Source organism: Physeter macrocephalus, chromosome 6 (genome assembly GCF_002837175.3).
Source record: "Physeter macrocephalus isolate SW-GA chromosome 6, ASM283717v5, whole genome shotgun sequence".
In the NCBI taxonomy this organism is placed as follows: Eukaryota; Metazoa; Chordata; class Mammalia; order Artiodactyla; family Physeteridae; genus Physeter; species Physeter macrocephalus.
Window position 1 is genome coordinate 58,217,063 of NC_041219.1, and position 15,676 is coordinate 58,232,738.

Sequence of the window (15,676 nt, forward strand, 5' to 3'; positions counted from 1 at the left end):
CACTCCCACCACCTTCTCCTGAGTCACCAGGGACCCCCTTCACCTCCTTCCCCAGGGAAGTGCTGGGGATGGGAACAAGTCTCTCTCACTGTCAGGCCCACAGACGTCAGGGCCGCTAACGTGGCTAGCGGCCAGTGTAAAGAACTAGGAGAGCTGGAGTCTGGAGGGGTCCGGTCTAAAGTCCACCCCGGACAGTCCAAATCCCCTGACACCCAGGGGGAGGGCCCTTCTCTCCAGTTGGGCCAGATTTTATGCAAGACATTTAGTATGTCAAAGTGTCAGTCTTTGGCCTTCGAGTCAGGTCTCCTGGGCCTGTCTGCAACTCTGCCCCTGGGTGAGCTTGGTTAATGGAGCGCTCCACCCCTTTCTTCTCCCAAACGTTAGACCCTTGACCCACCTACCTACTTGACTCGAGGCAAGAAAAGATCAGTGCGGACTGGGAGCTCCAGAGGATACAGGAGTTAGAGAAGAGAAAGCGGGGATTGGCATTAAACGAAAAGGTTTCAGAAGTAGGGCCTCTCCCCAGTGTGACCCTCCACAGCAGGGTAACTGAAGGGGGGGTCCGAGAGCCTCGCCAACGCCAGTTCCCAAGGGGCTGCAGTTCTAGCCTGGCCAAAGAGCGCCATCTGGCGGCCGGTCCCCAACCTGGATTCTCTTTGCCCCAGCCCGAGTTCTCGAAGCCAGAGGAAGACCTGGGCAGAACTGTCACCTCCTCTCCTACGTCACTCCGAGGGCCCCGCCCCTGCCTGGAACGCACCTCCTCTCGAGGGGACTGGCCCTAGCGCCTCCCCCGTAGAACTGCAGCCCTTCCTCCCTCTTGGGATGAAAGCTTCCCAGGTAGAAATCTGCTTATTGCTCCCCCAGGGATCCGCCCCACCTCGTGGGGCCCGTGAGGAGCCCGCCCTCCCCCATGGGAATCTGCCCGCGTCCTCTTCCGTCTTCCTCCCCTCGCGGCGATGGACTCCTCTGCTCCTCCCCCACACCCTTACAAGGAGCCTCCTCCTGTCCACAGGACCGAAATCCAGGTTACTAATGAGGCCTCCCCTCCCCTGGTCCCGGAAGACTCCGCGACTCCCAGCTCCGCGGCCCGGGAGCCAGGCTCGCGCGCGCGCGCGCGCGCGCGCGCGCCGCAAACCCGCCTATGGGCGGAGCTCCGCAGGCCTAAGGGGGTGGGCTGTCCCGTCGTGACGTCACTTCCGCCCGGGCCTGGCCGGGGCTCGGGCTCAGTGGGCCGAGGGGGGGCACAGAGGTGGCAGCTGTGCGAGGAGGCGGTGCGGGAGGCCGAGGAGCTCACGCCCGGACCAATCCCGCGTCCCGGGCCGCAAGCCCCGATCCTGCCGCGCACCGAGAGGCGAGACCGGCCGGATGGGCCGCTGAGTCCGGATCGGGGACCGGTGAGGCTCGAGCGGAGCGGGCAGCCGGTCCGGGGTGGGAGCGGCCCGTGGGGCTGCAGGGTCCCCAGGAGCCTGGGTTGCGGGGAGGGGAGCGGGTCAGGCCTGCCTGTCCTGCTCGCCCGGCAGGGAGGCAGTGCTTGTGGGGGGTGCCGCCGCCAGGCGCGGAGGGGACGGTGAGGCCCGCCCGGGGGAGGCCTGGCCGCGGCCGAGTGTGAGGAGGGGGCGGGGTGGGGGTCATTAATGCGGGCGGAGGGCCGGCACCTGGGATTCGCCTGCGGAAAGGTGGCGTCGGGGGAAGGGGAGTATGCTTCTGGCCAGGGCTTTGGGAAGAGGATGGCTCTGAGTGGGGGAGGCAGAAAACAGGCTTGGAAAAATTTTCCATGGTCCTCCTTCGGGGAGAGGTTTGAAGAGCTCTGCTTTCCCTAGAGGGTGATGTTGAACACCTGCAGAAGGGTCTCCCTGGAGTTTGGGGGGCCAGTTCCAGTATTTGGAAAGGGACCATGCTCTGAGAGTCCCTGCCCTGAGCGGGTGCGCGAAAAGCCTGGCCGCCTCCAACATTTGAGCCTCCACATCTTCACAGTGTGGAGCCCCCTGGAGCTAAAATCAGGATGTTCCGCTTCATGAGGGACGTGGAGCCTGAGGACCCCATGTTCCTGATGTGAGTATCCCCTCCCCCTCCTGCTCTAGAGCACGCATCCGCTCCACCTCAGGTCTCTGACTAGTTGAGCCAGACATCTGGGCTCCCGTCGCGGGCACTGATCACAGCTTGGTGGCCACTCAGCCCCAGCTCAGACTTCGAGGGGAAATCTGTGCCACTGTTTCCCTATGGTTCTTTTCTTCGGGGGAGGGGCGGGTGGGAGGTACTGACTGCTGGCCCTTCTGCCACCCGCACCGTGTACTCCCTGCACAGGGACCCCTTTGCCATTCACCGTCAGCACATGAACCGGATGTTGTCGGGCGGCTTTGGATACAGCCCCTTCCTCAGCATCACAGATGGCAACATGCCAGGGACCAGGCCTGCCAGCCGCAGGATGCAGGTAATGGTGCTGCAACAGACCTGAGACCCGAAAAAAGGTTGGAGCGTGGTCAGTAAAGTGCTTGATTTTTCTTGCACAATGGCCAACTTAGCAAGTGGAATGCCTTCTAGGAGTGGGGAAAGGGGTCTGGGAAAACAGGCTTTGTGATCCCCTTTTGAGAGGAGGATGGAAAAGCAACAGAGGCCATGGGCTTGGTTTGGGATGGTAATGAGATAGGATGTGGTCCCTAATTTCTGTTCCTTACGTCTTCCTGTAGGCTGGGGCTGTCTCCCCCTTCGGGATGCTGGGAATGGTGAGTCCTCATCTGCTTGCGTCCTTCCATCTCAGACGTGCTCTGTACCCTTAGGTATTATTTCCAAATGTGCCTCTCTGGGTAGCCTTATGGGTAACCCTGGAATCCTCATGTAGTGTTCACAGAGCTCTGGGCCTGCTGTGTGCTGAGTCCTGTGAGTTCACGATGCTAGCTTCCTGGCTCCTGCACTTCTAGGAGCCGTGCCCATTAGGAAGGTACAATTGCCTGATATAATTGTTCTTTTGAGGAAGGAGGTGCTGTTGAAGGGCCAACTAGAGATGGCTTGTAGAAGATTTTTCTACAGTTTCAGGTTAGAGTCCAGTGACATTGGCTTGCTTCCTAAAGGTAGGAGGAAATAGGGCAGCCAGGAGAAGGAACGTGGGATCAGAGCAGCCATAGAGACTGAGGAGGAGGAGGGCAGCGGCATACAGGAAGAGAAGCGTGGAGAGGAGCACGCCTGTGCTGGTCCTGTTCACGAGGAATGAGAAGAGCAGCTGCTAGATGTGAAGGAAAGGGAGAGAGGGAACGTGTAGCTGTGTAGCTCGTGGGAGCCTGAGCGCACCCACCTCTGATCGTGGCCCTGCTTCCTGACTCTGTTTTCCATCTCTTTGCTCCAGTCGGGCGGCTTCATGGACATGTTTGGGATGATGAACGACATGATTGGGAACATGGTGAGACTCTTGCCCCATCCCGTCCCCTTCCCTGGCCCTGTTCCCAGCAATGGCTGGCGACACCTTGAGTCCCCAGAGGCGGGAGTGGGGAAGGGCGTACTTGGGGAGCGTGCAAGCTGGATAGGCCACTGGACCCGGAGAGTGCGGGTTCCTGAGTGGGAAGCAGCAGTGCACCTTATGAAGTGTGCAGTTAAGGCCTCATCTCTTCAGGTCCTTCTGGCGTATTGTTGGACTCAGAGGAATTTGTGGGGTAACGATGAGTCCTGATGTTTTCCTGGTTCTCACGTTTTGTGAGAAAGATATGGGCAGGCACAGGCGGCTGAAGGGAGGGATCCCTTCTCTGGAGGCGAACCCCTTCCCACACAGCCCTGCTGTTCCCTTCCCTCCTCAGGAGCACATGACAGCTGGAGGTAATTGCCAGACCTTTTCCTCCTCCACTGTCATCTCCTACTCCAATACGGGCGCCGGCGCGCCCAAGGTCTACCAAGAGACAGCAGAGATGCGCTCGGCCCCAGGCGGGGTGAGTTGGAGGGCTCCTCCTATCCCAGAGGAGGCACGATCGGATGGCCCCCACAGAAATCCTGGCTGCTTTTTTCAGGATTGGGTCCCGGGCGGCCTTTCTGGGCTGGTGTAGCCGGCCTTTGGAAGGAGCCGCTGAGTGTGCCATGCTCTGCCTCCCCTCAGATCCGGGAGACTCGGAGGACTGTACGGGACTCGGACAGTGGGCTGGAGCAGATGTCCATTGGGCATCACATCCGAGACCGGGCTCACATCCTCCAGCGCTCCCGAAACCACCGCACGGGGGACCAGGAGGAGCGGCAGGACTATATCAACCTGGATGAGAGTGAGCCTTCCTTCCCGCTCCTCAGCCGGCCAGCTTCCTGGCCGGCAGCCCCTCGCCCCGGTCCCGTGGGCTAGGAGATAGCAGCTTTCTCTCCCTAGCTCCGTAGATATTTCTTGGGCAAGGTTATGGATGAGCCCTATGTCCTTAACTTAACTCGGAGCCTTTTCGTCAGCTTAGGGCTAAGTGAGTGCCCCGCGGAGGGCAAACTTTGTCACCTAAGTCAGACACTGATAGTAATCTACCCGTCTCCATCTGGATCCGTTTTTTTTAGTTCTTCTTACTTATTTGTTTGAAGTCAACAAATATTTATTAAATGCTTACAGTGTGCGTGGGACTGCACTAAGTAACTAAGTAATTATCCCATTCCTGACTGCCCCCATGCTTCCAGGAGCCATGTTGAATTCAAAATTGCTAAATAACTCGCTTCCCTTCCCCAGCACCAACCCCCCCCCCTCCCCCGCAACAGCCTTTCAGCCTTGGCCCTGGGTTTTGGTCGTAGAGCCTGTGGCTCGGGGCCCGCGTCTGCCCCGGGAAGCCCGGCGGTACACAGGGGTCCCGTGCGGTCTCCGTGTCCTCCCCAGGTGAGGCCGCCGCCTTTGATGATGAGTGGCGCAGGGAAACTTCCCGATACCGGCAGCAGCGCCCCCTGGAATTTCGGAGGCACGAGGCTTCCGGCGGTGGGGGGCGGAGGGCTGAGGGGCCGCCCCGCCTGGCCATCCAGGGACCTGAGGACTCCCCCTCCCGACAGTCCCGCCGCTATGACTGGTGAGGGCCCCGGGCCCTCGGCCTCTCGGGTAAGTCCTGAGGGGGCTGAGGGCTCAGGCACGGGCGCGGGTGGGGAGCGGGCGGTGCGGCCCTCTCAGGCCTGAGGCAGGAGCAGCCCACGTGTCCAGCAAACACCGCCCTTGACAGTCGAAGTTTTAGTTGGTACGGAAAGAGCGGAAAGAGCGTCCTCACCGGAATAAGGGATTAGATACCAGCCCTGGCTTTTATATTTTGTCTTCCTTTTGACTTGTGCTCATCTCTTTTCCCCCTCCAGGTACGGGCTGAGAGGCTGAGAAATCATCCCCTGAAGTAACTTGTCCTCTTCCACTCCCACTCCCAATTTAATATTAAATTAACAGGCCAGCTGGCCCCCACCTCTCCCTGGGGGTCTCAGCGAGAACCTTTCACTGCCCCTTTACCTACGTTTTCCTTCTTTAATCTCCTTACCATGATAATTCCACTTCTTCTGTATCCACTAACTTGATTTTTCACTTTGCTGCCCCATCTCTGAAACTCCTTCCCTTCTCCGTTCTACCCCTGCCATGCATCGAAGGGGCTTTTGGGGTGGGCTCTGGGTTTAGGGGCCTCAGCGACCCTGGATCTTTGCCCACCTCCTCCCCAGATTCCCCGCTGCAGGGGCCATAGCCCTGGTCCAGGGCTGTGAGTGGAGGGAAGAACCGGTTCCCAGCCCAGTCTCCCTTCCCAGCCGCTACGCATCATAAAAATCTGCCCCACATCCTTCTCTGCCTTTATTTTTTGATTTGTGCAGCTTGTAACTAGGTGTTTATGGAATAAAGGAGAATGGAGAAAAGACCAAGTAGGATTCTGGCATTACTTTTTTTTTTTAACTTATTTTACTGAAATGTCGTTGATCTACAGTACGGTGTCTGGCTTCACTTTTGCCCTTTTCCCTGTTCAATTTCAAGCCTCCTGTCTCCTAGTCACCTTCCCTTCCCTCCATCTCCGTGCGTGGCCTTCTTAACTCAAGTTCAAGCCCAGCACCTCAGTGGTACCGCAGCGGGGCTGCCAGAGCTCTGGTGGGTGGGAAGCCGCAGTGGATGCGGCCAGGCTGGGCCGGGGGTGAGACCAGCGGTGGCTGTCCTGCCAGCTCCCTCGCTTTCACTGTACCTTCACTCGTCAGGGGGGTTACGGGGCATGCCTTTAGGTGCCTGAGGAGCTTTCTGCCCCTTGTCCGTGGGCTTCTTTCTGGCCTGGGCTGTGGGCGGGAACCCTTGGGATGCTGAGCAGGAAGTCGCCCAGACAACCCCACTCAGGTCTTCAGAGGGGAGGACCCCGGGTCAGCAGCGTTCTTCAAGCCCTCCAGCCCCAGCTGTTGAGAACTTGAGCCCAGGGAAGAAAACTAGCCTGGAACCTGAGCGGCACTGGACGGGCACGAGGCACTCAAGTTTCTCGAGACGCTCCTTGCTGCTCGGCCCGGCTCAGCACACGGGTCGCTCTGTTCCTCCCGGGGACTCTTCAGCGATGGCAAGTGCTTGTGAGAGTCCGAGGGCGGTTTCTGCTTTGTAAACATCTTCTGTCCTTGTCAGCTGGTAAATCAAAGGCAAAAACAGCCCGCTCGAGGCCCCAGGTCTTCTCAGGGAAGGGGATTTTCTCCACGTCCTTGATGGATGTGGGTCTGAGTATCTATAGAGTTTATTTCTGGGACATTTGAAAAAAATCACATGAGCCAGAGTTTCCAAGGGATATATATTAACAGTCTTTGTAAACTATGACATCACACAAATGTTTATTTTTGAATTTTATATATATACATATATACACACATATATATACACATATATGTCAATGTGTGTATCCATCTATCTGTTTGTATTTATATATTTATGTCGTTGTATGCCTTACCATTTTGACTTCTGTATAAGGTCAGAGGTCTGGCTCCATGGCGCAGCCTGAGGGCTAAGTATCAATCTGTAGCAACTCTGAATATTAAAGATGGTTATATGTTATGTTGATCAAGTCAGAAGCTACTCTTCTGAAAAAGGGACTGTTTGATTTGCCTTTAGACCAGATTGAAGAATTCATGTATTAGAGCAGCTCTAACTCATGTTACGCTGCAATGAATTAAAGATAAATTTAAATTTAAAAAAAAAAAAAGGAGAGGATTTGTCCAGTCGCTCAACAAGCAGAGACAAAGGTGAGCTTGGCAAGCAGGCACTGACGTCCTATCCAGGGCAGGTACTGCGTAAACAGGCCACTAACGATGCACCACCAGGGTCAACGGAACCAACCCAGTGGCTAAAAGACTCCCGGAATCCCAGAAGTCAAACAGGCAGAGGGAATTCCTCTCCGCCCGGGTCCTGACCTGTGGATGATGGAGCTCAAAGCATCCACAGCCCTCGGCTTCCAGTGTAACCTGTGCGCTGTCCAGATTGCACATGGCTCCTCCCTCTGGGAGTGGCAGGAGCTGTGGTCAGTCCCTGAGGAGGCGGCCCCTCAGCTCAGCTCTGCCACCAGCCCAGCCACGTGTCCTTGGGCAGGTCCCTCCCTTCCCTGGACCTCAGCTGTGGGGATCCCTTCTCACGACAGCTCAAGCCCAACCTCTCAACCTGGGTTCCAGTCACAGTGCCCGTGTAGGGGCTGGAGCAGGACAGGGGCTGCCCTGGTTTCAATCCAGGTGAGTCATCCAATGCTTCACAGGCTTTCCCATTTGGGTCCTGGCTCCAGACACAGAAACCAATCAGTTTTCACCCCTGCTCCCTGCTCTTGGGTGAGGACCACCCTGCAACCCAGCACGTATTTGTAGGGCCTGTGACAGCATTTTTCAGCAAGGGTACGTGGTGGGGCATTGGGTGTTAGCAAAGTTGAGTGAGACGCTCTAGAACCAGCCCCCTGGCCCTTTCCTGACCTGTCTACCATGTGGGGTGAGAGCCAGGGAGCAGACACAGGAAAGGAGTCTCAGGAAGAATGCTGACACTTTACTTCCAGGTCCGCCGCCGGGATGGCCCGCCTCATTCACAGTGCCTATCCACAGCCCCCCTCCTGCCCAGTCCTCCGCCTGACAGGTGTCCAGGGCACATGGCCACACTCACTTGGACTATTTCTCCCACCCCAGAGGATTACAGGTTGGGAGAGGCTGATACTTGGTGGCAGGCTGTGAATTAGAGGAGTGAAATTACGACTACAGACTGGTACAAGCAAGCCCGGGCCCCGCCGCTTACCTCTGACCCTGACGAAGAGTCTTAATCTCTCAACGTCGGTTTCCTGCTTTGTAAAATGGGCCTTTTTCTAGGATCTGGTGGCAGTGGGGACATGGATTCATACTTCAGAGTTACGAGAATTAGGTGAGTTAGTACAGAGGGAGCATTTGACACAGTGCACAGGATGGATGTCTGATTTCGCCCACATTACCCTGCCTCCGTCCTGCACCTTCAGTGCTCTAGGGTGGCCCTCATGCCCGGTTCCATCCTCAGGACCCCTGAGATACCTTCAGACACAGCCTCGAAATGGCCTTACTGGCTTTGCATCAGCCTCCGTTCTCCCAGCTATCGACTATTATCTTTCACCCTTTCATGTTTCACAGACCAACATGTAGAAATGTTTGGGGCTGTGCTGACCCGGTCCTGCTTGCAGTTTGGGAGTTTTCCCCTCCCGAGGTAACAGGGCCTCGAGTCCTAGTAACACCCTTTACCCAATGCCCCCTTCCTCTGCCCAGTGCCCAAGTCCTATAAACAGGTTACCCAGAGAACCAGGAGCTGATCCACAAGAAGAACCCAGGGTCTGGTCTCCCAGCCCCCATATTCCAAGTCCATTTAACTCCACAGGCCTGTCCTGCCTCGATGCCCTGAGTTTTAGGAATGGGTCATTCCCACGCTGAGGGAGCATCAAGGGTCAAGGATTCCTTCTCCCAGGCCACCGCAGTGGGTCGGGTAAGAAAAAGGTACCCTTCACCTCTCTCCCTCTTAGGCATCAGTGGGTTCTTCAGACAGGAGAAGTGGGAGCCAGATGAGGCGGCACTAGGAGGGAGAGATGGAGACGGCTAGGCACAGGAGGCACCAAGAGGTAAGAAACGAGCACGGAGGCGGGGCACAGGGAGAGACCTGGTGTAGCTGCTCCCCGAAGGAGCCTCCCAACTAGCCTCCATCCCCAGGGAGAGCCTGCGGGGGGCAGGGAGCTGGCGTGGCTTAAGGGAAGGGTACCTGAGGGGCCTGGGATGCAGAGGCTGGCAGAGCTGTGGTAAGAAGGTGGGCCTGAAGCCCCTCTCTGCAGAGTGCTGACGGGCTCTGAGCCTTCCCAGCCTCAGTGTCTGGCCTTGAACAGTATCTCCAGGGAGACAGGGAGAAGCAGGGAGTCCTTCCCCTTATGGGAAGGGGACCATCCCTGAGATGAGCTGGGTCAGCAGTCAGGGTTGCTTGAGCTTTCTCTGCCTTTTGTGATTCTTCTTCCCTGGAGACTGCTCTTGAGGATGGGAATAGGGTGCTGCCCTGGTTTCTCCCAGCATCCATCCCATCCTCTTCATCTCCCCCGTCACCTGCCACCTGGATGACTTGCAGGTTCTGAACAATTGTCCCCAAGATGTTAGTGTCCTCCAGCCGGGAGACCAACTAAGTGTCTGAGGGTCTGCGGCCAGGACATTTGGACACATGAAGCTGGAAGATGGGAGAGAAGCCGGCATGAGAACGGGCCGAAGAGGTGGGACCGAGCCTCTAAAAGAAGGAGCAGAAATACCCTGGGAAAGGTCAAGGTGACACTGAGGTGTGAAATGGTCTGATGAAAGTAAACGAAGCTAGATTCTTTTTTTTTCTTCAGTGCTTGGGCCTCTCACCGTCGTGGCCTCTCCCGTTGCGGAGCACAGGCTCCGGACGCGCAGGCCCAGCGGCCCTGGCTCACGGGCCCAGCCGCTCCGCGGCACGTGGGATCTTCCCGGACCGGGGCACGAACCCGCGTCCCCTGCCTCGGCAGGCGGACTCTCAACCACTGCGCCGCCAGGGAAGCCCAAAGCTAGATTCTTAGAAAACCACTGGTGAGGGACTTCCCTGGCGGTCCAGTGGTTAAGACCGCGCTTCCACACGGTGGGCACAGGTTGGATCCCTGGTCGGGGAACTAAGATCCCGCATGCCCCACAGTGCGCCATCCCCCCCTACTGGTGAACTTAGTTAAAGATAGCCTAAACTGGGGGTCGGGGGGATTCCCAATTCACAGGGAATGTGGCACAGAAGGACCGAAGCTGATTCTCAATACAGATAGAACTTAATTCAAGCAAACCCAGTATATGATATAAATAACAAAGTTAGAGTTGAAATAGACCTCTGAGATCGCCTTCTCTGGACGTTCCCCAAAGTGGCAGCAGATCAGAATTTCCACCCCAGACCCACAAAAGCAGAATCTCGAGGTTGGAGAGAATTCCTGTGCAGCTTAGCAACGATTACAGATGCCATCCAAACCTGCTCTTATTTTATTGCTTAAGTGACAGGTGACTTGTTGAACATCATACCGCTACCTAACAGCACTCAAGAGCCAGGACTCAAAGTCCAGACTGACACAAATGATACTAATATGCTGTACAGCATGATTCACCATGGGGGTCCTTTAAATAGAAAGTTCCTGGATGATTTGTTTTTTGGCCTCGTGGCACGCAGGATCTTAGTTCCCTGACCAGGGATCCAACCTGTGCCCCCTGCATTGGAAGTGTGGAGTCTTATCCACTGGACCTCCAGGGAAGTCCCCTTTGATGATTTTTTTAAAAATATTTATTTATTTGTTGGTTTATTTTGGCTGCACTGGGTCTTAGTTGCTGCATGCAGGATCTAGTTCCCTGACCAGGGACTGAACCTGGGCCCCCTGCATTGGGAGCGTGGAGTCCTACCCACTGGACCACCAGGGAAGTCCCCCCACTTGATGATTTTTTAAAATTTCAAATTTATATTAACATTTACCCAAGTAATAGCATAGTGTTTAAAACGATGGATGCCAGTAGTCCAGCATGTCCGTTTTTTTCAATATTTTTTTAACATACAATAAAATTTCTGTGTGTGTGTTCTTTGAGTTTGAACACATGCAGGTCTCTGTAAGCACCCCCACAATCAGGGTCACAACAGTTCCATCGCCCCCAAGCCCCTCCTGCTGCTCCTTTGCGGCCACCCCTCCCTCCGGGCCTAACCCTTGGAGACCACCGATTTGTTCACCGTTGCTATAGTTGTGCCATTTCCAGAATGTCACATAATGAAATCATATACAGGCATACCTTGTTTTATTGTGCTTTGCTTTATTGTACTTCACAGATACTGCGTTTTTTACAAATTGAACATTTGTGGAAACCCAGCATCGAGCAAGTCTGTCGGTACCATTTTTCCAACAGAATTTGCTCATTTCCTGTCTCTGTGTCACATTTTGGTAAGTTTGGCAATATTTCAAACTTCCTCATTATTATTACATTTGTGATGGTGATCAGTGATCTTTGATGTTGCTATTGCAAAAATATTATGAGTTGCTGAAGGCTCAGACGACGGTTAGCATTTTCTAGCAATGAAGTATTTTTTTCTTAAGATTTCATTGTTTTGTTTATTTATTTATTTATTTATGGCTGTGCTGGGTCTTCATTGCTGCGCGCAGGCTTTTCTCTAGTTGCGGCAAGCAGGGGCTACCCTTCGTTGCGGAGCACGGGCTCTAGGCGTGCGGGCTTCAGTAGTTGCAGCACGCGGCCTCAGTAGTTGCGGCTCGCGGGCTCTAGAGTGCGGGCTCGGTACTTGTGGTGCACAGGCTTAGTTGCTCCGAAGCACGTGGGATCTTCCCGGAGCAGGAATCGAACCCCTGTCCCCTGCATCGGCAGGCGGATTCTCAACCACTGCGCCACCAGGGAAGCCCCCTGAAGTATTTTTAAATTAAGGTATGTACATTTTTTTTAGACATAATGCCAGTGCACATATAATAGACTAGAGCATAGTGTAAACATTACTTTTGTATGCACTGGGAAAGCCAAAAAATTCATGTGACTTGCTCTGGAACCAAACCAGCAATAAAGGTATTGCCTGTGGTATGTAACCTTTTGAGAGTGGCTCTTACGCTCAGCATAATGCCTTTTAGATGCACACACGTTGTTGTGTGTATTAATAGTTCACTCCTTTCTATTGACAAGTACTATTTTACTGTGTGTTTATAGTTTACCCATTCATCTGTCAAAGAACATTCCAGTTGTTTCCAGTTTTTGGCAATTATGAACAGGAGTGCCTTAAACAATCATGTACACGTGTGTGAACATGTTTTAATTTCTTTAGGAGCGAAATGGCTTGGGATTGCTAGGTCACATGGCTAAGTACATATTTAACTTTGTGAGAAAATGCCAAACTGTTTCCCAGAGTGGCTGCATCATTTTGCATTCCCACCAGAAATGTAAGAGAGTTCCAGTTGCTTTAGATCCTTGAGAGCAGTTGGTATTGTCAGTTTTTATATTAGGTGTGTGGGTATTCTTTTATTCACAGTGAGATATTTATAGACATCTCACCATGGTTTTAATTTGTATTTCCCTGATGATTAATGATGTTGAACATCTTTTCATGTGCTTATTTGTCATCATTATAGCCTCTCTGATGAAGTGTCTAAGTCCTTCAGTCATTTTTTTCAAAATTGGGTTATTTTCTTACGGTTGAGTTTTAAGGGTTCTTTGTATATTCCAGTTAGAAGTCGTCTGTTAGATAGGGATATGCAAATATCTTCTGCATTCTGTAGTTTATCTTTTCCTCCTCTTGGTGTGGTCTTTTTCAAAGCAAAAGTTCTGAATTTTGATGAAGTCCAACTTACCACCTTTTTTTCTTACAAATCATATTTTTGGTGTCATATCTAAGAACACTTTGCCTAACTCCTGGTAACTAAGATTTTCTTCTGCTGTCTTCTGAAAGTTTTATAGTTGTACATTTATATTTACATCTCTCTTCTTGGTTGTGTTTTGGTAGCTTGTAACTTTGAGATTTGGTCCATTTCATCTAAGTTGTTGAATTTGTGTGTAGAATTATTTGTAGTTTTCCCTTACTCACATTTTAATGTCTGTGGGGTGTGCAGTGGTATCTCCTTTTATTCTCTCTTTTCTTTCTCTTTCTCTCTCTCTCTCTTTCTTTTCTTTTTGGTCACTCTGGCTAGAGGTTTATCAATTTTATTGATCACTTCAAAGAATCAACTTTTTTTTTTTTTTTTTTTTTTTTTGCGGTACTACGCGGGCCTCTCACCGGTGTGGCCTCTCCCGCTGCGGAGCGCAGGCTCCGGACGCGCGGGCTCAGCGGCCACGGCTCACGGGCCCAGCCGCTCCGCGGCACGTGGGATCTTCCCGGACCGGGGCGCGAACCCGCGTCCCCTGCATCGGCAGGCGGACTCTCAACCACTGCGCCACCAGGGAAGCCCCTATTTTTATTATTTTTAAGATTTAATTATTTATTTATTTTTGGCTGCATTGGGTCTTTGTGGCTGCGCGCAGGCTTTCTCTAATCGTGGCGAGTGGCGGCTACTCTTCGTTGCCGGGCGAGGGCTTCTCCTTGCGGTGGCTTCTCTTGTTGCGGAGCACAGGCTCTAGGCGCTCGGGCTTCAGTAGTTGTGGCCCACGGGCTCTAGAGTGCAGGCTCAGTAGTTGTAGCACACGGGCTTAGTTGCTCCACGGCATGTGGGATCTTCCCGGACCAGGGCTCAAACCCCTGTCCCCTGCATTGGCAGGCAGATTGTTAACCACTGCGCCACCAGGGAAGTCCCTGGTCCTCTGTTTATAATTCCACTGTGTCTACATTCCAGCCTTCTTTTGGTTTATTTGGATACTACTTAGTATTCCACTTTGTCTAGTGATTGTTTCACTAGTTTTTAAGTGGTTGCTCTAGGGCAGGATTGGCAATCTTTTTCTGTAAAGGGCCAGATAGTAAATATGTTTGGGCTCTGCAGGGCACACAGTATCTGTTACAACACACAATTCTGACAGTACAGTGTGGAAGCAGCCACAGATGATATGTAAACGAATGAAGTGTAAGTATGTTCCAATAAAATTTTATTTACAAAAACAGGTAGTGGGCTGGATTTGGCCTGTGGACTATGGTGTACTAACCCCTGCTCTAGGGATTATAAAATACACATGTTCACAGTTCACTGAGAACTTGTATCTCACCAATTCAAGTGTACAAACTTGACCGTCACCCAGGTCCCTTTACTTTCACTCCTTTGTGTTGTAGTTGTCACACGTATACGCCTAAGAGACTGAAAACCCCGTTCAGTTAAGCTGTTTAGGTGAGATTCACGCTCCCTCTGCGGGTGAGCCCAGGAGTTCACACAGAGCTCAATGGGGCTGTTCTCTTGATTCCCCTCCTTTCTGCAATATCCTGACACTTTCTGGTTCTCTGGGGCTTCCCTTCCCAATCTTCTGGCCCAAAGTCGGGCCTTTAGTTTCTCTACTCTGCTGGGCATTTCTCACTGTGTGTCTGGACCAAGCATCAGGAGAACAGAGAAAGAAAAAAGCAGAGGGGCTTCGCCTCACATTTTGGGGACCAGAGCTCCTGTGGTCGGAGAGAAGGTTCTCCTCCCTGGAGTTAAGTGCCTGCCAGGCCACTGCTGCTGTCATTGTGCTGCCGCCACCATGGTATTCCCTGGGGCTGGAGGTGGGAGAAGGGAAAAAGAAAAACGGGGTTTCCCCACCCGCTGACCCCTAGGCGTCCCTTTCTGCTCCCTAGATGTGCAATAGAAGACTCCACGGGGGCTCTTTCAGTCCACACCTCATGTACACCGCTAGGTTTGGGGCTTTGAGTCTAATCTGGGCAACACTGGCGTGGGAGGGGGGGAATGGTAAACTCACCACCGGTTTAGTGGAACTTTGAATTCGCGTGGCTTGCAGGACCCCAGTTCCCCGACCAGGGATTGAACCCGGGCCCTCGGCAGTGAAAGCATACAGTTCCAACCACTGGACCGCCAGGGAATTCCCTACTTTGTTTACTATTTACCATAGATCTCGGATAACTGCTCCATGCATTCTGTCCAGTAGCGTGAGAGAGACAGGGTGGTGTGTGCTACTCCACTTATGATCTGTGTGACCCCAGGCAGGTTACATAACCTCTCTGCACCACTTCTGTCATCTTTAGAAGGGGATAATGGTGATATGAATCTCAGAATGTTGTTGTGTGTATTAAATGAGTTTATATACATAAAGCACTCAGAACAGTGCTTGATCACAGTAAGCACTTAATAAATATTATTTATTAGTAATAAATAATATTATTTATTATTAGAAATTATCATAGAAATATGGGAAAATAGAGACAGGCGAAAAGACAAAAATCACCCAAAATCCCAACGCCCAGAAGTATAATATATGCATTATGGTTTGTATTATTTCAGATTTTTCAGTCAAGATATATTTACCAATTGATTGGACAGATGAACAGTACGTAAACGTATAGGACTGGATTCCCCACGCATGCCCCACATTACACATTTCATATTAGGGGAGCTGCAGTAGTCCACAGGATGAAACCTTTCTGCCTCTAGGCCTTCACCCCACTTTTCTTGCCACTCAGAAAGCTCATCCTCCCTCCCCTTTATCAGGTTAACTGCTACTTGGGTTTCTAATTTCAATTTAAAGGTCACATCCTCGGAGGAGGCTTTCCTGACCCCAGGCAAGTAGATCCCCTGGTAAGCGCTTTCATGTCACCCTATACTTCTTAGCACTTATCACACTTTTAATTATATAACAATAT

General features: G+C 52.7%; 1 protein-coding gene across 1 annotated transcript; it reads left to right on the top strand.

The window, feature by feature from the left end:
- The first annotated feature begins 1,211 nt into the window (after positions 1–1,211).
- Positions 1,212–5,818, top strand: MLF2 (myeloid leukemia factor 2). The gene is made up of 9 exons (XM_024129325.3): positions 1,212–1,394; positions 1,975–2,052; positions 2,305–2,431; positions 2,688–2,723; positions 3,341–3,394; positions 3,786–3,914; positions 4,079–4,238; positions 4,820–5,032; positions 5,278–5,818. The coding sequence occupies exons 2-8, from the start codon at positions 2,003–2,005 to the stop codon at positions 5,005–5,007; spliced, it is 744 nt and encodes a 247-aa protein (XP_023985093.1). The 5' UTR covers positions 1,212–1,394; positions 1,975–2,002; the 3' UTR covers positions 5,008–5,032; positions 5,278–5,818.
- The last annotated feature ends 9,858 nt before the right edge of the window (positions 5,819–15,676 follow it).

Excerpts from the sequence above, each read along its gene's own strand:
- MLF2 (XM_024129325.3), top strand. The coding sequence starts at position 2,003 with ATGTTCCGCTTCATGAGGGACGTGGAGCCTGAGGACCCCATGTTCCTG. Across the intron at positions 2,053-2,304 it reads GAGGACCCCATGTTCCTGAT|GGACCCCTTTGCCATTCACC; the intron begins GTGAGTATCCCC and ends CTCCCTGCACAG. Across the intron at positions 3,915-4,078 it reads TGCGCTCGGCCCCAGGCGGG|ATCCGGGAGACTCGGAGGAC; the intron begins GTGAGTTGGAGG and ends GCCTCCCCTCAG.